This window comes from Narcine bancroftii, chromosome 4 (assembly GCF_036971445.1).
Source record: "Narcine bancroftii isolate sNarBan1 chromosome 4, sNarBan1.hap1, whole genome shotgun sequence".
Taxonomy (NCBI): Eukaryota; Metazoa; Chordata; class Chondrichthyes; order Torpediniformes; family Narcinidae; genus Narcine; species Narcine bancroftii.
Window position 1 is genome coordinate 104,301,035 of NC_091472.1, and position 20,836 is coordinate 104,321,870.

Here is a 20,836-nt window from a genome sequence, read left to right on the forward strand (position 1 = left end):
TGCTGCCTTACAAGACAAGCAGCCCAGGTTCAATCCTGACCTGGTATATAGTATGCAACTTCTCCATGCAACCAGGTGGGGTTCTTCCAGATTTTTCCCCCTTTTCCACAGATGGTCAAGGAAAGCTCTGAATATGTTAAAAATATGAAGATACCAGGCTGTTTCCTTTTAAAAACTTATGCACCCCTGGGGTTTACACAACAGTTAAAGAGTAATAAGGAAAGTTGTAGTATTCAATTCCAAGCTTCCCATTTCCCGTGGGTTTTCCCCGGGGACTCCAGTTTCCTCCCACTGTTCAAAACGAACCGGGGGTGTAAATTGGGTGACATGGACTCATGGGCCGAAATGGCCTGTTACCGTGCTGTATATCTAAATTTTAAAAATTACATTTAAAAATTTTTAAGAAAGATTACAACTTGTTGCTCTCAATTTATCTTGAAGCATCTTCCATTGCATTTAAGTTTCTTAGTTGTTGATCTTACAAGTTTTATTTCACAGTTTAAGTTATTCTTACCTGGTTACACTTCTACAGTTTAATTTGAAGTTAGCTTTACTGGAATCTCAGTATTGACAGATTTATTTCAGGAAAACATTTTGCAATTTAAAGCATGATTTAAAAAAATATTGCTACTTAATCCAAGATGAAATATTGACCTGACAGTCTTGTAACTTCTTCCCTTTCCCAAATCTTTGCAGTGGATGATTTTGATTACTCTTGCCATGAAAAGATGCTACTTAACCTTGAGTGTTCCCAATCTAGATGTAAGTTTCTTCCAGTGACCAGCAATGTAATTGACCAAAAACAACAGCAACTTCCAATCTTCTATATTTTTATTGGACTGGCTGGTCTACAAAAGTTGTGCAGCATTTTAGATGTTCTTGCAGGGAAGTGGCAATGAGTTGAAGCAGTGCTCAAAAAGCAAAGCAATACTGCGAATACTGAAACTCAAATAAAACCAGAAATAGCTGAAGATGCTCAGCAGGCCAGGGAGCATGGAGAGAGGAAAATGGAATTCATGTTCTGCGTTGATTACCAGAACTAGAAAATGCTTGAAATGAATGATGTTTAAGGCTGAAAATAAAGCAAAGGAATGGAAAGGTTGAAGGGAATATCTGTGGGAGCGCGGAGACCAAGAGAAGCTAAACGGCATTAAGTGATAGTGGGGCTAGCTGCAGGAGAATGGTGAAGCCTTCTCAGTTAGTGAGAGAATGGTGAAAAGCCTGTCTGGAGAAGGTGTAAATTGAAGGGAATGTATTCACTTGTTTCCACCTTGCCTGCAGCTTAAATCTGTCTTTGATTTTCAACATTCTCTCCTTCTGATGAAAGGTCATTGACTCGAAATGTTGTATCAGTTCCTCTCCCCAGATGTTGCCTAGCTTGCTGAGTGTTTCTGGCATGTTCTGTTTATATTTGGGATGTGCTTTTCTCTGTTGTGTGTACTTGCCTGAATGCTGAACTGATTTCCACATCATTTGCTTTGTTCACCAGTAACAAAGGAATGGAGCACTTGTACAACATGAAGTGTAAGAATGTGGTGCCACTGTATGACTTACTGCTGGAGATGCTCGATGCTCACAGAATGCACACACCAATGGAGAAGGCCCAGGCTGCAGGAAATAGCACAGGTCTGTGGAATAGAGGGGCCACCTCGCCACCTTCTTCACTATCACTGAAGACTGATGCGACTTTCGAAACACCCAGATAGGTAATTGATCCAGTGTCACACAGTATTGACAGAAATCCCAACAAAAAAAAACTACCTATGATCACATCCAAATTTGCAGCAAAATGATCCGGCTTCAGCTTTATTTACATGCACTCCATCCAATTCTATACCAAAAAGAAGAATACCCTGCAGACTGAAAACTAGGCTTGTTCACCACACAGTGAAAACCTGTCAATCAGTGAGAGAATGGTGACAGCCTGTCAATCACAATGGATCTGTATGGAGGAGGTATAAATCGAAGGAAATGTCATTCATCTAGTTTCCAGCTTTCCTGCAGTTTAAACTGTCTTTTATTTCGAATACTCTCATTCTGATAATAGGTTATTGACTTGAAATGCAGTCTGAAAATTTTTTCTAATATTTCTGTAAAATTTGGTACAATTTCAAATGCTTCTGACATCAATGCAAGGGATCCTCACCAGACCCATAAGGCAATAGCAGGGGTATTGTGATGTGTAGCCTTTTGACATAAACTTGGGAGTGAAATACAATTCACTTCGGGAAACATGAATCAAATCCATAAGTGGTTGGTCTGACATTTTGTTTCACGTAATGTGGGGATTGCAGGTACTTGTGGTGGTGGGTTACTTTTTGAACCGGAGCTCCCTACTCTAGGGTGACTTAGTGGGTGTTCCAGATGACAGAGGTCCTGGGTTTGGTATGTGCTGTCCAAGAAACCATGGCAAGTTGTCGCAGAGCTCTCTCTTGGTTATGCAGGCTGCAGTCATGGTGGTAATGGAGGGTGAATATTTTGAGTGGCACTTGAGATGCTTAATGCTGGATGGTGTCGAACTTCTTAAGTGTCAATGGAACTGCGATCATCAACCATAATTTTTACCACCTACTGTGCAGATGATGGGAAGGGTTTGGAGTGTCAGGAGATGAACCACTCACTGCAGAATGCCCAGCTTTTGACCCACTCTTGTAGTTTCAGTTTCTGCAAAATGGTATCCCCTTTACCCCAGAACATTGGAGGCTTCAGCAATGGTGATGCCTTTCAATGTTAGGTGAAGGCAGTTCAACTCTCCCCTTCATGGCAATGCTCACTGCTGGAGCGAATGTAACCATACCTGAATCTTCTCAAGATTTTCATTGAGACAGACAGAATAGAATCAGGCTTTCTGCCTCTTGATGCTGGCTATTGTGGAATGAACGTGTTTGAAGTGGAATTAATCTTTTATGCACTCCCCATAGCTTTAATGGGGCAATGAAAGGATTGAGGTGAAATGCCACTCTGATACCAGGTACTTGAGACAAGTTTTTGAGGAAGGGAATGCTGGTGTAGAGTTGAAGGAAGTTTGTTTTTGCTTGTAATCTCTTTCCCTCATCCTCAACACCAACTTGATAAAGCAGAGCATGGAATGTTGTCCCTTTGAATGCTGTTTGTCAACCTCCCACTGTTGCAGTCCATCAGCCCTGGTTGCTTTGCTTCTGGTACCCACTTTGTTGCAAAATATAGCTTGTGGTCATTGTTATATAGAATGGATTGCTTTATAAAATGTCGTAGATTGAAGGGTCTCTTTCCTGAATGGCATGCTCAGCACATTAATATCTTGAATCTTGATATTGCTTTTGGGTCAAAATTCTGGAACTTCTGAACTACTAGCACAGAGCCCACTAATGACAGCAAACAGTGTGGTGTGAATGCCGCATGGGAATCTGGAGCAACACACAAAGCGCTAGATAAACTCAGTGGATCAAACAGCATCAGTGGGAGAAAAAGAACAGTTGCCATTTTGGGTCAGAGGCCTTCATCAAGACCTTTATATTCGACTTGCTAATTTCATCCAGTGGATTGTGTTTTTTTAGCATAAATGCCAGCCTTGCCTGGACCCCAAAATAAGTGAAGAACAAAAGTATTTGATTGGGAGTGGAAAACTTTGATATGATCAGGATTTGAGTCCCTTTTGCCCTTGGCATCTTCTCGACCTGTTTGGGTCCTTCAGCTGCAGAGCCCCTTACTGGACCAGTGCCATGGTCACCTTCCCTGTTTGGCCATTTCCCAGGCTTCTCCTTTACAGCAGGTGGTGTTCTCCACCACTGATGCCTTGCACTGGTCTGATTTCCACCCCCTGCAGCCCACAATCCTTGTGGTTCACTGCCAAGCTTGGCTGCAGACATCCATAATTTCAAGACAATATTACTAAAACACATTTGTCCCCTTTAAAAGGCAATTTAAAGACTGTACAGGCTTATTGGCATCATCACTCAGCCGTAGAATCCTGCGCTTTGTCTTTCTTTCCTGTCTCTTGACTACACACCAGTGGCAATGCTGCTGTTGCAGGCTGGAATCAAGCAATAGGATTCAGGGCTGGGATATAGAGATTTTGGGATCCAAGGGGATTGAGGATTACGGATGTGGCTTATTGTTTCTGCCGAGAGAAAAATGTGTAGATGTGAAGTTTTGAGAAAACAATGAGAAGCTGGAGAGCTTTATTCCCTGGAGTGCAGAAGAATGAAAGGAGATTTGATAGAGGTATACAAAATTATGATAGGTATAAAGTAAATGCAAGCAGGCTTTACTTTTTACTGAGGTTAGGTAAGATATTTTAAAAAAAAGATTAGAGGACATGGGTTAAGGGTGAAAGGAGAAAAGTTTAAAGGGAAAATTAGAGGAAACTCCGCACAGAGAGTGGTCGGAGTGTGGAATGAGCTGCAAGCTGAATTAGTAAATGCAGGCTCAATTTTAAAATTTAAGAAACATTTGGACAGGTACATTGGGGGGTGGGGTGTGGTATGGATGGATATGTTCCGGGTACGTCAGTAGAATAATAGTTCAGCACAGACTAGAAGGGCCAAGGGGCCTGTTCCTTTCTCTATGAATGCTGCCTAACCTCTTGTGTCCCTCCAGCTTTTCATTGTTTGATCATTTCAGTTAGATGAATTAGAGATCGGGCCAAAGGATTGAATGGTTTTCTCCTGCCTGTATTATGCAGTCAGCACCTGGGTGAAACCAGGTAAGATCCATTTATGTTTATACATTAAATCACGTTGTAATTGTTGCAAACTGAAGAAAGTCATTAGTTTCTGCAAGGAACAGTTCAGCTGTAAAATGGTCTGTAAGGTGTGCCAGAGTGAAGTGCTTTGAAGGTGGAATGCTCTGGATTCCAATTGCTGTGTGCCCCTGATTCTCAGCCAAAGATTAATGTCTGCAGTGTTAAGTTGTCATTGAGAGGCTAAAGTAATTCCCTGCTGTTAGAATCCCTCAACTTGTGATCAAGAATTAATTATTCTAATCCTGAATTGATAGCAGGACCTTTTCCAGATCTTACCTTCTGATTCCTGGAACTTCACCTGCTTTTGATAGACTTAACCTGAGCTCAGGAGCTGAAGCATGCTGATAAGTGATAACAGCTGAACCACTGTTGGAACCCTTCACAAGATCCTTGACAATTGAGGTAAATGTTCTCTCCAAGTTAAAGATTATTTTAAATGTTCAAAATAATAAAACGGTCTGATAGAAATCAAATGGGAGAACGTGTATTTCCACTGGGAAACTGAATGAGGAAACATAAACCAGCGAGGGTGTGCCATCAATTGTGAAGTGTTATAGGGTAAAACAGTGGGGAAACAGTCCCTTCAGCCCAATCTGTCCATGCTGTCCAAAATGTCTCACATGGCTGTGTTTGGCCCATATCCCTCCAAAACCATCCTTTCCATCTATCCATCCACATTTCTTAAACATTCCACTAGAATCTGCCTCAACCACCTCCTCAGGCAGTACCCACCAGCCTCTGTAAAATAAGGAGTGCACAGGCTGGAATGGGAGTGAAAGTCGATTTAGAAGGAATATTTAGAAGAATTTTTATACACAATGCTGCAAAAGAAAGCTCTAGCTCTGCAGGGAAAAGAATGAGTATCGATAGGAGAAAAACAATTTGCTGGAGGACCTGAGACCAGAGTTTCTGCCATATGCAAGGAGTTTGTACGTTCTCCCTGTGTCTACATCCTCCGGTTTCCTCCCGCAAGTACGGGGTTAGTTGTGAATCGGGTGTAATTGGCAAGCTGAAGCATTATGGGATAGGTCCATGGAGGGAGAGAGATCACAAAAAGTTGCTTTTTAATATAAAGTAGCAACAGCTGAATCTCAGAATTAGTATTGTGATTTCTGGAAGTGGGGTGGGGGAATCCTTCTTTTCATTCATCACACTCATGCTTTATTGTTGAACATTGATGACATTTACATTTAATTGGATTAAAGATCTGAGCGGGGAATCAAATTGTGGCTGCCATTTGAAAGAACTGTTGTAGTTTGTAAAATGTTATTCCATTATTGCAGGAAAGCAAAAATTCTGGCAGTAATCTGTTCTCACACTCAAAATTATAATTTTGAAAGGAGAACATTAGTGAATATTAGTAAAATGTAGGTTTAGTCACAATTGTTGGACTACCAAGGTCAGTGACATGGGAAGAGTAGAACCATCCAGCCCACTAGGACCTTCCTATACCAATGAATAGCAGTCCTGCACTTTGCATGACATAAATCCAATTACCGCACGACTTCACCCAGTTCTGTATCTATTGTAAATTACACCAACCATCCTGCTATCTCCGCACAATCCAAGCAATTAGCAGTCCACTTCACTTCATGAACCAGTCCCAATTTAATCCAACCGGATCACTGTTGTCTAATTCATTCAGCTGTCCTTCTTGTGCTCCTCACTGTCAAGTTCCAAGTTCAAATTTCTTGTCAGAGTACAACCCTGATTCGTGTTTAAACTGATCCCATTACTCACTCTTTCCATATGAGGAGCGCACATGCAACAGTTGTATGATTATCCTTGGTCTCTCTTTAGACAGTGCAGGCAATAGATATGGTGGCGCAGTAATAGAGTTGCATTGTTATATGTCAGTCTGCAATTTGTCCGAAAGTTGTTCCTTTACAGGAAGGACATGGGAGGCTTTGGGGAATGGGTACAGCAGATTTACCAGGAGGCTGCCTGGTTTTGAGGGTGACGGTTGGAGAAACTAGGATTGTTCTCTCTGGAGCATCAGCAGCTGAGGAATTTCCTGATGGAAGTTTATGAAATTATGAGCATCATTGATAGGGTAGACAGAATCTTTTCCCCAGGGTGAGGGGGAAGGAAGTTTAAGGGAGATGTGCAGGGCAAATATTTTACACCGAAAGTTGTGGGTGTCTGGAATAGGCTGCCAGGGATAGTAGTGGAAGCAGATGTAATAGTAGCATTGAAGAGGCTTCTAGGTAGAATATGAAGGGGATTGAGGGTTATCTATCAGGTGCAAGCAGCAGAGTTTTAGTTTGATGTGGACATCAGGTTCATCACAGACTTGCAGGCTGAAGAGCATGTTCCTGTTCAAGATGATCTCTGATCACCAGCACAGAATTGAAAGGAGTCTTGCTTGAGCAGTCAGACTGCCCTGGCTGTCAAGGGCTGGGAGATGCTGAGTGCTCCATTAGGGAAAGAAGCCTTTCAGCCATACTATTCAGCACCCATTTACACTCATCCTGCACAAAGATCTTGTTCCTCTCAGATTCCTATCCACTGCCCCCCCCCCCCCACACTCAAATACAGTGGCCAATTAATCCATCAGAGAACAATAAAGATTTACCCTCTTATGAAGACCCCTTCTCCTGCTTTAAGCCTTTTTGCTCCTTTTGGACATCCTGTTGTGATCTTCATTTCAACTTCACCACTTCCCTCACATTCTTATCTCACCCCCTCAAAATGGACTGCCCTTCACGCTCTCTGCTTCATCCCAACTTCACCATCAAACCCACAGACAAGGGTGATGACGTTGTGGTCTTGTGCATCGACCTCTATCAGCTCTCAGACACCTCTTCTTTTTTTTAAAACTCTTGAATGGGACCTCACCTAGAACATCAAGCCACCATCTTGCGCACCATCGCTGACATCATCACTTCTAGTCATCTCCCTCCCACAGCCTCATTGCTTCCCAACCCTGCACTGCCTAATTATATCTCCAACCCAAGATCTATAAACCCAATTGGCCTGGTAGACTCATTGTTTTCGCATGCTCCTGCTCCACCAAACTGGTATCCACTTACCTCAACTCCATTTAGTCCCCCTTGGTCTAGTCCTACTTACCTCCATCCACAATACCTCACATGTCCTGCATCACTTCAACGACTTCCAGTTCCCTGGACTCAACTGCCTCATTTTCATTATGGACAACATCTCAATAGACCTCCATCCCCCATACTAAATGTCTCAAAATCCTTAATTTCATTCTCAACAACAAACCCAAGCAGTACCTCTCCACCACTACCTTCCTCCACCTGGCAGAACTTGTTTCATGATCTCTCTGTCTCCATCTTGGGAGCCAAACTCTCTACAAACCACCAACTTCCACAGTTACATCGACTACACATCTTCAAAACCAGTACCCTGTAAGGATTCTGTTCCTTTCTATAATTCCTCAGACAGAGGTCTTCTATTCCAGAACATTTGAGATGTGCTTCTTCAATAAAACATGGCCATTAACTCAGCCCTTACCTGCCCTGGCCCCATCTCCTCCGAGACGCAACAAGGACAAGTTTCCCCTTGTCCTCACGTACCACCCCACCAGATTCTGCATCCAACATGTTATCCTCTGCAACTTCTGTCACCTGCAATGTGATCCCACCACTAAACACATCCTTCCATCTCCATTTTCCACACTTCTTGGTACCTACCCCTATAACCACAGGAAATGATACGCTTGTGCCCTCACCACCATTCATGGCCCCAAACTGTCCTTCCATGTGGACAAACATTTCACTTGTGAATTTGCAAGAATAATTTACTGCAATAATTAATCTGGTGCTCCCATTGTGGCCTCTATCAGAAAGTGAACACACAGATTGTTTCATTTTACCACGTTCACTCTGCTGCAATAACAGGGACCTCCCAGTGACCAATCATTTTAATTCAACACACCCACATCTATTCCATGGTCTCATGCACAGCCAATCCAAGGTCACCTACAAATTAGAGGAATAACACTCAATATTCTGTCTGGCACTCTCCAGACAGCATTGACTTCTCCCTTTTCTGTTAAACACCTCCCTTGAGTATCTCTTTTTCTATCTGTCTTCTGTCCTCCAGCTTCCCACACCTTCCCTCTCCAGTCAGAGAGCCACCCTAACCTTATCACCAGTTTTGTTTTTCTTCTACCTTCCCATCCATATCCACCTGTGACTTCCTCCCTCCTCTCCTCACCTTTTTTATTTGGCGCTTGTCTGCTTTTTGATCAAACCTTGACGAAGGGCTCAGGCCTGAAACATTGGTGGCTCTTTACTTTAGATGTGATCTGCTGAACTTCTCTAGCACTTTTGTGTATTGCACTACAATCACAGCATCTGTAGACTTTCCTGTTTAATAAAATGGCCAATGGATTGGACAGCAAGAATAGAAAGATCACACCAGCAGGCAGGAACATCAATAATTAAATATGAAAAACCGCAGACACCTTGATTGAAGTAAAAACACAATGCTGGAGAAACTCAGCAGGTCAAGCAGTGTCCTTTATATAGCAAAGATAAAATTACCTAACTGATGTTTTGGTGGGAGGGGGGGGGGGATGTGTGTTTGCAAAGGCAGGAAGTGATAGGTGGAGGAGGGAACAGCAACGATCAAGGGGAGGAGAACTGGGTTGGGGAAAAAAGGAAAGCAGGTTAACATCTGGCTGGAGAGGGCCCAGATGGAAAATCAGGTGTCGTTCCCCAATTTACAGGTGGTCTGGTGGGTTAGTACATGAGGCCATGGGCAGACATGCAAGTATGGGAGTGTGATACAGAACTGAAATGGTTGGCTACTGGGAGGTCTTTGTCACTGGTAGGGACGGAACAAAGGTGCTCAGTCGTTCCATCATTTTGTGACATCTTCACCGTGAAACACAAGGTATTGAATATGCAGGTACTTCCGTCCTTATCTTTTGCTTTAGAAACCTAACCCATGTCCTTTCTCCAGTGATGGCCATGATGTCAAATTTGTCGGCAAATTTATACTTGGCCTAGTCTTCTCACCATGTTGAAGACCACATGAATTAAAAAATATTGAAAAAAATTGTCAACCAGGTTTATTTGCAAATTGAATTCCACAAGGAATAGGAAAGACATTGTGAAACACTAACACCTGACGATCATGAAATCTGAAGATTGCAATTGGTGAGTTTGTTTTCCCAATATCATCAAAGGGTTGATGTGTGGGATCGTACTTCGGGAGCCTTCAGACACTGTATTGCAACAAGATTGAAGTGGTGTGAAATGGGATGAGAATCTATAAGGTCATTTTAGGAAATGAACACTGAAGTGTTTGAAAACTAGGCAATTTTAATGGTTAATACTTGGTCCTCATGATCAGTTGATTAAGATGGGTTTTTTTAAGTATTTGTAGTCTCTCGATTGCCTTTACTTGTTTACTTTTGGCAATTACGAAAAGATCTGTTTGGTAGGATCTAGAATAAATGAGTATTTTAAAAAACTGCCGTTGAAAGTACTTAGCCTTACTTTTCTGAATGCTGCCAATTCTCTGTAAATTTCCCAGATCAATGAAGGAGTGTATGAGAAGCCATCTTATTAATCCAAGTAGCTTAATTCTTGGGGAAGGGCATCTTTAGTTTTCCCTCCATCCAAAATATTTTAAAAATGCTTTGAGTAGGATGAGCATCTCAGTTATACTGAACACTGTTAATCACAAAGAATAAGTCACCTTTTTTGAGGGTCATTGAGAAATATTTTTTTTTTGTCCCATTGCTGACCAAACAGAAGGCTTGTGACAACTGGTATGTTTGCAAAGGAAAAGTACATATAAATTCATTCCATTTTCAAAACTGCAACTGATCTTGGTCTCCATGAATCACTTAAGGGTCTGTGCTTTGCCAAATTGAACTCTACTGCCAGTGATGGATCAGTTTGATACACTAGCACCCTTCAGCTCATCTGTACACTCAAGAAGAATGCATTTCTGAGTGTTATCCAAAGTTTATACTGTACACTTTGTGAAGAGACTATTTTTTAAGAAATATTTTCTCTGAAAGATCTTCTTTGTAACTCCTTGAAAAGTTTGGAAGCTTTAATATTTTTGAATAATTGGAAAATTAGAATAACTTTCTTCTTTTCTTTGGCTTGGCTTCGTGGACGAAGATTTATGGAGGGGTAATGTCCACGTCAGCTGCAGGCTCGTTTGTGGCTGACAAGTCCGATGCGGGACAGGCAGACACGGATGCAGCGGTAAATTGGTGGGTTGGGGTTGGGTGTTGGGTTTTTCCTCCTTTGTCTTTTGTCAGTGAGGTGGGCTCTGCGGTCTTCTTCCAAGGAGGTTGCTGCCTGTCGAACTGTGAGGTGCCAAGATGCACGGTTGGAGGCGAGATCAGCCCACTGGCGGTGGTCAATGTGGCAGGCACCAAGAGATTTCTTTAGGCAGTCCTTGTACCTCTTCTTTGGTGCACCTCTGTCTCGGTGGCCAGTGGAGAGCTCGCCATAGAACACGATCTTGGGAAGGCGATGGTTTTACAAGGATTGAAAATTATATATCGGTCTTTATTTGTAATGCATAATCCAAATGATCACAGTGTACAAGTTAATAACTGTCCATGAAACATGGCTCACATAATAACTTGTTACGACAGCTGCTTAAAGTCTCCCTTCTTGAATTGCACAAATTGTTTAGAATTTATTGTTGGCTGCTGTTGAAATGCAATTGATCAGAAATAAATCTCAGATTTTAATTGATATAAAAGCTCCAAGTCTAATCATGGAGGTCACCTGTAGTTGGTGCAAGTTTAAAACCACGGTATTACAACTTGAACTGAGGGAAGAAAAGATATGTATGCACATGAGCAAGTTCCCTTGGATTCAAACACTTGCTGGTCTTGCAAATGTTAAAGAGTATTCAATGTATACTAACTACATAACGTAGAACAGTTCTCGTTAATGGAGGAACAAAAGTATTATAGTGCTTTCCACTTGGTACGCTGTGGCAATGGTTACAATGTCAAATGTCTGTGGACAGTTCTTTTCCTGCATTCTCTCCTTTCTTAGTGTTGTGTCGTCCATGCTTCATTTCGGAATCCAATGAAGTGCTTTTGTTCAAAACCATATTATTTTTTGTTTCAGCTAACATTGCCTTTATTTTGCTTGTAATGCTATTCCACCTCTGTGTAAAACGGTGACTATGAAAACAGGAGATTTAATGGGGTGAAGCTTATTGCAATAATTGGGCACAAAGTTTTTGGAATACAGTGTAGAGCAAGTTCAAAATGCTTAAGATAATAAAAATGTGGATTAAAAAAAATACTTGCAGACATAGTAAAAACTGAACTCCGTGCTGCCGTGACCAGTGCTTCGGATCTGTGAATAATTTGATCCTGTATCTGCATGTGTGTAAATTCGAATGTACAGTTCCCATAAGAGAATGAAAAACTGATTCACAATATTTGATTATAAATTTGTGGGTTGTCCATGTGAATATTATCACCAAAACAACTAGGTTGTCTTTTCCCTCATTACTGACTGTGGTGCTCCAATTATGGTTTCTAGACTGCAGGCACAAAGAATTTTGAGTCAATTCCTGGCCCGTGATGAAGCCTGCAGTCTAAATTGCACTGAAAAACTCACCTCATGAATTTGACGTCCAGCTGATGATGTGCTCAGCAAGCGACAGCCAGCGCGGGTGTTTTAAATATTCTGACTAACGGTTACCAGCAGTCAATCAGCCTCGATCTCTGGAACAAAGCACTGGACTGCTACAGGGATCAATGACCTAGTCAGCATCTGTGCTGAGGATACCTGCACGGCACATCTAAGGATGTGCCCACATCGGACAACATGCATCAGATGTTAGTTTCAGAGACCGGCCACGTTGTTCTACGTACAAGCACTGGGACCAACACGCACAGGAACTTGCAGTCTGAAAACTGTAATTTAAAACCACTGTTGCCAGGTGCAGTATTTGCTCAAGCCTGAAGTTTCACCCACCAGACTTTGTGCTTGGAACAGTTGAGCAAGGTGATTATTTCAATGCCAGTGAGGGTTGGTGAAATTAGGCATAATTGAACTTTAGCAAAGAGAAGCATTGCTCATCAGGGCAAGCATGTTAACTGACATGCAGCTGTCATAGGTAAATGAAGTTGTGTTCATGCTTCGCATCATATGATTCCTACATTGGTGACCTGCTTGCACTACCTAGTCAGTAAATAGTGGCCTTTTCTCCTTTCACCAGAGTCTGCACTTTGTAGCACCGTATTTTAGAAAAGATTTTTTCCTCATTACATTAATCCATCTGATGCTGTATGTAATTTTTGTGTGATTTAATTTAGGAACACCAGTGCAAGTAGAATAATTTTATTTGCATTTTGAATTGGTGAAATAAAACAGTGACTTAACCTGATTGTTATCATGTTTTGTTTGGAATCCAGATTTCAGGTTGACAAGCGAGGAGCTGCACTGTGCTATGGAAAGGTACTTTGGTAACGTAGTATTGAGTAATTACACTCTGATGGCTTTGGAATAGGCTCAGCTGAAGGAGTGGCTCAAACAGGGTGGGGGAAATCGGAGCACAATGGTGTATCGTTGCATTAACAACCAGTTGTCTCAATCTTTGAACATCTATGAATACGAAAGGTATGCATGCATAATTCTGGCCCATAACAAGTACAGAATACAAAAGGAAATTGTACTTAAAGCTTGTATAAATCAGTATTTAGTGTCAGATCCAACTCTGGAAGAGTTTAGACAAGGCCAGAGGAAATTCAGGAGTGCAGTGGGGTCTAGAATAGCAGAGCTTGTTCTTGGAGACTGAGATTTCAATAGAGGAGGTAGTGGGAAGCTAGTAAAAAACACAAGATTGTAATAACACAGGAGGACTCGACTTCAGTGGGAGAAACTGGGTCAGGACCCTTCACCAAGAGGGAAGAGAGCCACAGGGTAAGAGGGGTTAATTAGACAGTCAAAAGCACAAGCCCTAAATTAGTCTTGATAAAGGGTTCATCTAGAAACAATAACTGACCACTTCTACCCACAGATGCTTTCAGACCCGCTGACTTCCTCCAGCAAGGACTAGGAGGGTGGGAATTTGTTCCAGCATGGACTAGAAGAGCCAAACTGGCCTGTTCTGTATATGGTTAATTTATTGAGTGTCAATCAAGGATTTGTGATCTTGAGAGGGGTGAAGGATGATAGAGGCAGTTTGATTAGCAGGTGCCAAAGGATGGGTGATGCAAGAAAAAAAAAGGATCAGGTGGAAAATGAATCAGAGGTTGTCACTGAGTGCTGCTGGGGAAGAATAGATCGATCCAAACAGAGGACTGCAATTGTCACAAGGGAATAAGATATACACTTGAACAGAAAGATATAAGATTAATTTACAAGGATGATGCCGGGTCTTGAGTTAAAGAGAAAGGTTAAACAGGTTAGGACTTTATTCCCTGGAGCGTAGGAGAATAAGGGGTGCAGATAGAATAAATGCAAGCAGACCTTTTCCACTGAGGTTGGGTGAGATAAGAGCAAGAGGACATGGGTTAACGGTGAAATGTTTAAAGGGAACTTCTTTACGCAGAGAATGTGGAACGAGATGCCAGTTGAAGTGGTGAATACGTGCTCAATTTTGACAAAAATTTGGCTAGGTGCATAGATGGGAGGGCTGTGGTCTGGAGTGCAGGTCGATGGGCCAAGGGGTCGGTTTCTGTGCTGGAGTGTTCTACAGTTTTAACAACTTGCCAAGGTGTAAGATGGAGCTGCTCTCTGAGGCAGCTTCAGTGTTTGTGTCACATTTGCGAGTGAATCAGCCAAAACAATGAGGCCACTCCTGGATTGGCTGTGGTTTTGAGTGCTAAAGTTTGGTGTAGATCCCCTGCCCCCTGCAATGAAGAAACACAGACAGAATTCATTAGGAAGTGACAACACTAGCACAGGTGAAAGAAGTAGGTCTTTAATTAGCAACCCAGTATTCCACTGTACACCAAAAGAACCAGCTTTCATCTTATTACTCCTTGAAAGGCAAGGTTGCCTTTGTATAGAAAAATGCACTGCAGATTTACAATAATCTGAGCATGCCACTATCAGACCATAAAACTGTAGTTTAAAATATGTGACACTATTCAAGAGGGGCTCTTAAAGGGGTTAAATCAGCTCATGATTCATGCTGGAATTGCTTCAAAAGCGAGTCACGCCAGCTGTGTAGAGCAAGAGATTGGGTTCATGGCATGATCTATATGTTATGTACACATCCATGGCCTAACAAAAACTGTGGATACTTCAGAAAGGAATTACAAGCCGCACACAGGTAAATCATTCAGCATGAGTTTCAACATGAAGGATAATAGCTTTAGCAAACTGTACATAAATAATTTCCTCAATTTTAGTGTACATCCAATAATCGTCAGAAGTAGTTTTACTTGTGCCTCTGTTCTGCTCAATCCTTTCAGATTTCTATAGTTTGCATTGTCATTCAAAAGATTAAATGTAACAGCTCTTTATGCAGCTATTTCAAAAGGAAAGAGTTTTAAAATGAACTTGAAAAAGCTATTTAAATTGTATGTTACACATCTTATTGAATCTGGGGACAGGTACGAGGCAGGGAGTGGCCTTGTGCCCGATTCAATGGAGGTTGGCTACAGTTCCCTCCCATCCCATTCCCCCCCTTCACCTTGTGGAAGGTTAGAAGAGCAGTACACAGGTCAACCAGTGGCACGAGTCAGACCTGTGCGCATTACCCCCCCCCCCCCCCCCCTCCTCCCTGTCTGCACAATTCTGTTTTCTCCCACACGCATGAATCATATTGGAGGAGGGCCATTTGTGTACCTCAACATGGGGTGGAAGGAGCGGGCAAAATTGTTGGACATAGTACAGCTGTAGTCTTCCTCGTTCATAGGCACAAGGCAGGCCAAAGCAACCAGGAGTAGCAACAGAAGCTGGAGAGGCAATGCTGCTCTGAGCACTCGCAGGAAGAAGGAAGGACTCTTCTGGGCTCTCTGCTCCTCAGAACGGGAAGAACCTCCTCGGCTTTCTGTGCTGGACCTGTATGGAGAATAGAGCAAACAAGACAGCTGGGTCAAAAGTCCGTTTGAAACAAGAAGCTCCAGACGTCGCCAGCTGTTGGTTGGATTATGAACCTTCAGAGGTGTGGAGCGTTGGTGTAAACCACGTTCAGAATCTGATCTACACGTCCACTGTCAACCCTGTGTATCACCTTAGTCTGGAGCATCAGGTAAACTTCAATCCAAGACGCTAATGCAGGTTCAAGACTTCAGGAGTTGTTTTCTCCCCCCCAAAAAATCACTTCTTCCTAAATTACCAAACCTTGAAAAACAAAGAGTCAATCCTAAGGATTCCCAGCGTCTTCAGGATCTGAGTTTTAATCCAAAAGAGCTAGGAGCAGAATTAAGCTATTCAGCCCGTCGAGTCTGCTCCACCATTCAAAATCATAACGGATGCATCTTTCTCCCTATAATCAAGACCTATGCTTTATATATACTTCTGCAGCCATCTGTGGCAATGGATTCCCCACTCTCTGAATGAAGAAATTGCTCTTCATCTCTGTTCCAAAGGGACATCCTTCTGTTCTGAGGATGTTCCCTCTGGTCTGAGACTCTCCAGTCCACTGCTGGAAACATCTCCACATCCACTCTCTGGCTCTTTTAGGATCCACTGGATAAACTAAAAGATCAAAGGGGAATTAAACATAATTACAAGTTTCCCATTTTCTTTGAAGACTATTTATTAGTAAAGAAGATGGATTGAAAAGGCTCCTGCACAAAATTTAGGACATGTGATGGAATAACTGGATATTTTCAGCTCAGGGAGGTCAATGATGAATCCTCCAAGAACATAGCCAGCTCCAGGCAGAATTGGCAACCATGGAGAAGAAAACTCACTGCTCTAACTGCAATGTCCCTACAGACCTCCCATTAATCTTCCCTCTTCACTGACTGTAAGCAGCAGTGCTCCCTCACTAGGCTGCTGGAGAAGGACTTCCTCTTTTACATTACCAGTGGATACACAATGGGTGGCTTCCACAGGGAGCTGGAGCAGCTTTTGACTTGCACTGAGACTGGATCTCATGGAAGACGGTTGTCTTTAGGGATAACACTTACTTCTTCTGGGTGGTCTCCTGAAGTTTATTTTGAATGTCTGAGGAAGTTGAGCTTTCCCAAGAGGATTATTCTTTCTTCTTTTTTATCTGCCACGGGTCATCTTCCTTTGCTCTTCCAGGAGCAGAGAGGCAGCTGTATGACTGAGGGCTGGGAGTAGTCATGATTTATAGCCACCAATCAGCCTGAGAATTTCACCTGTAATCCAATCTACTGATACAACCGGAAACTAAGAACACAGAAATGTAGAGCACAGGAGTGGGCTCTTTGGCCCATGATGCTTCCACGGAACACTATGTCACATTCAATTAAACATCTCTCTCTATTTCCGATCTAGAATGTGTCTCGAAGCCTCTTAAATGCCACTTCTGTAACTGTTTCCACTACTACACCTGGCAGCTCATTCAGACACCCTCCACTCTGAAAAATAACTTGTTCTGCATGTCTCATGAAAAACAAATGTCCTGCAGCATTTGACATTTTTACCTTGGGAGGGAGGAAGATTCTAACTGCCTATCTATGCATCTTATAACTTTATAAACCTTATCTGGTCTTTCCTCTGATGCTCAAGAGAAAACAACCCAAGCTTGTTCAACCCATAGTTTATCTCCTTAAATCAAGGCAGTAAATATCTGCACCCTTTCCAAAGTGAAGGTAGCAGAACTGCAGCAAGCATTGGCCAGTTCTAAACAGGCTTTTTGTCAGCCAACTAATGGGGCCATGTAGCTTTGTTACAGCCCTATATCAACATGATAATCATTTCCTGGTCCAAACTATCTTACCCCTGTCCTGTGTATGATACCATCAGCTGGTTGAAGGTGTGACACAACTTAAATTCTTCCAGTCACACTCACTAATCCAAATTCTTCAGTCAAGTCCAACAGGCTGAAACAACCAGATTCTTGCTCCCCCCCCCCCCCCCCCCCACCCAACTGAACCATTCCACATGGTAGTGGGAATACAACTCTTGATACAGACTTTTTTCATACCACGTGCAATTGCACAGAGTGAGCATCCAACAAAAACCCAGGGCCAGATATGATCATGGCATCAGCTATTAGGTTTTCAGGTGAATGATAATCGTGTGCACAGAGCCGAAACTTCTGCAGCGGCTGTGAACAGGAATATGGATCTTCAGGTACTTTTTCTTCCTGGATTTGGGACATGGGAGAAATCCTTGGCAAGCTCACATTCATTGTCTATACCTGTAACCTTTAATTGAAGGTCAGTTCATATTAACCAGTTGGCTTTTCATGGCATTGTTATCATAGCTAATAATGCTTGATTACATACAGCACAGAAGCAGGCCCTTTGGCCCATCCAATCTGTGCAAACTATTATTCTGCCTAGTCCCAATGACCTGCACCTTGACCATTGCTATCCATACCCCTCCCATCTATGTACTTAACCAAATTTTTCTTAAATGTCAAAATCAAGTCTGCATTTATCAATTCAGCTGTCAGTTAGTTCCACAGTCTCCAACTCTCTGTGTGAAGAAATTCCCCTGATGTTCTCTTTAAACAACCCATGTCTATAGATTGTAGTAACTGTAAATGGAGCACTAATTCACACAAAGATTCCAGCTCACACATATAATCCCTCCAAACACCAGTAAAATACTCACCAACAAAACAATGCAGCCAAACTGGTCTCTTCCTCCTTATACTATATGTACTGGCCATGGAACACTACAGGCAACAGAAACTGCCTTGGGAATATTTTGATTACTTATCAGAAGATTTGTTGAACAGGGTAGTCCAAAATCAAGAGAACTTGCAACAGTACCTGGTATACTACTGCAGGCCGAGTCTTCTCTAGGTACTGTTCAAAACACATGCACACTGCACACTTAGAAGCTTGGGATCTTCAACTGCATAAGTCAAGTCATAAAGCACGGAAATAGGCCCTTCAGCCCAACTTGACAATGGTGACCAAAATGACCCACCCACACACATTCCCTCTGCCTATGTTTGGCCCATATCCCTCTAAACCAGTGGTTCCCAACGTTTTACTTTCCATTCACATACCACTTTAAGTATTCCCTATGCCATCAGTGTTCTGTGATTACTTAAGAGTATGAAGGGAAGGTTGAGAATCACTGGTCTAGACCCAATTATTACTGAAATATTTTGCTTGAGAAAAATTGTCATTGGTCCATTTCCTTTGGAGTTATGAAACTGTGCACATAATGAGTCAATTTGGTAGAATTAAAACAGTGGTTTTCAAACTTTTTCTTTCCACCCACATACCACCTTAAGCAATCCCTTATTAATCACAGAATACTTAAAATGGTATGTGAGTGGAAAGTAAAAGTTTGGCAACCACTGCTCTAAACGTATCTTATGGTTGATTAAAAAAAATAATGGGTGATCATTATTTTTTTTCCTTAAACATTGAAATCATACCTGCCAGAAACACTTCCTCCATCAGCCCGTTCCATGCATCCACCAGCTTCTGTGTAAAGTAAGTGACTCCTCAGGTTCCTGTTAAATCTCTCCCTATTCACATTAAACCTTTGTCCTCTAGTTACTAATTGTTCAACTCTGGTCAAAATACACTGTATGTTCACGAGATCTATTCCTCCATGAAATCACCCCTCATTCCCCCAGCGCTCCTAGGAAGAAAGCAAAAACCTAGAAGTAAAAATAGCTTATCACCTTCTTTACTGTTTAAAATCAGCCAAGAGGGCCTGCTTCTGTGCTGCATGTTTTTTTCTTCTTTGGCTTGGCTTCGCGGACGAAGATTTATGGAGGGGGTAAAAAGTCCACGTCAGCTGCAGGCTCGTTTGTGGCTGACAAGTCCGATGCGGGACAGGCAGACACGGTTGCAGCGGTTGCAGGGGAAAATTGGTTGGTTGGGGTTGGGTGTTTCCTGCATGTAATGAAGCATTATTAGCTCTGATAACAATGCCATGCAGATTCGAGTGATATGCTTCAAACAGTCAGTGAATCAGCAATCTCCTGTTTGTAGCAGGGAGAAGAGAAACAAGGGAGGCGAGAGTTAGGGGGAAGGGGAGGGTGGTGGAGGAAGTGGATTTCAAGGGGGCTTGGCAGAGAGATGGAATGGGTGGGGGGGAAATTATTGTGAGTAGAAGGGGGATTAGGGAGTGGGGGTTAGGGCAGGGGTGCTTAGAGAGCATAGTAGGGGAGATGATGAGGGTTCAGAAAGTTTGGGGAGGTGTTGGGAAAAGGGGCATCAGAGAGAAATGGGCCAGAGGGTATGGTCATTCCTACGTGGGAGCAGTTTTGAGAAATGTTTGAAATTTGCATGATCTTTGTCAGATCATCAGGATAAACTAAGGTTCCCTGGTACCTTCCCAGTGTTCTGGCCTTTCTATGATACTAAAACTATGGCATAAATAAATGTTGCCTTAAAGTTTATGGCTTAAACAGTCCACAAAGCTCTGTTTCCGGCAGTGACATCACAGCAGAAAAAGTTCATCCCCACCTCATGCTCCTTGAATTTTAAAATCTCACCCTCAAAACCAGTTAACAGCTTGGAACAGAGACAAAATTAGGCATTTCCACACCTGGTTCAGTTCAGTGATGAAAGTGAACTGATTGTGCAAGAGCAGAAGATTCCAGCCTAAAACGTTGACTGTTGCCTTCCACGGATGCTGTCTGAACCATTGAGTTCCTCTAGCACTTTGTGTTGCTCCAGTGTTATGCGAGGGCTTGACATGAGCTGATGTAAAGGAACTGAGGAAGGAGGGTGGGAACACGTCTGGCTGATTGACAAGCCGTGGGGTGTTAACCATCTGCCATTCCATATCCCATCAGTGGAACAAATATGAGGATGTTGGATTGCTTCATCTTCTGCTCTCTGTATGCATTGGCAACAGTGGCTACCCTGATGCCCTTTCTGTCACTAATGAGATCTCAGATCATTACGACTGCTCCATGAACCTGCCTTAGCTCAGCAATGATATGATATACTGTCACTGCATTCATTTTGATACAGAAACCTCCACAAACCAAAAGTAACATATTAATTGAAGTACTACTCATTCTGATACCATTATTAGATCAGCGGATACAATCACACAGATTGTGTGCTTT

At 42.4% G+C, this 20,836-nt stretch overlaps 2 protein-coding genes across 20 annotated transcripts in view; one reads left to right on the plus strand and one right to left on the minus strand.

Annotated features, from left to right (window-relative positions):
- Positions 1–13,070, plus strand: part of esr1 (estrogen receptor 1) — a 259,140-nt gene extending 246,070 nt beyond the window's left edge. Inside the window, exons 8-10 of the mRNA XM_069932330.1 lie at positions 1,490–1,706; positions 4,981–5,125; positions 9,659–13,070. Of these exons, the coding sequence (XP_069788431.1) occupies positions 1,490–1,706 (217 nt within the window). The 3' untranslated portion in view covers positions 4,981–5,125; positions 9,659–13,070. The remainder of the gene's footprint in view (positions 1–1,489; positions 1,707–4,980; positions 5,126–9,658) is intronic.
- Positions 13,071–14,601: 1,531 nt separating this feature from the next.
- The window catches only part of syne1b (spectrin repeat containing, nuclear envelope 1b), a 665,691-nt gene continuing 659,456 nt past the window's right edge, over positions 14,602–20,836 (minus strand). For 18 of the 19 annotated variants that reach the window (XM_069932310.1, XM_069932313.1, XM_069932309.1 and 15 more), the window contains one exon: positions 14,602–15,705. In XM_069932310.1, coding sequence (XP_069788411.1) covers positions 15,462–15,705 — 244 coding nt within the window. In that variant the 3' untranslated portion in view covers positions 14,602–15,461. The remainder of the gene's footprint in view (positions 15,706–20,836) is intronic. The other variant, XM_069932314.1, reaches the window with a different exon arrangement.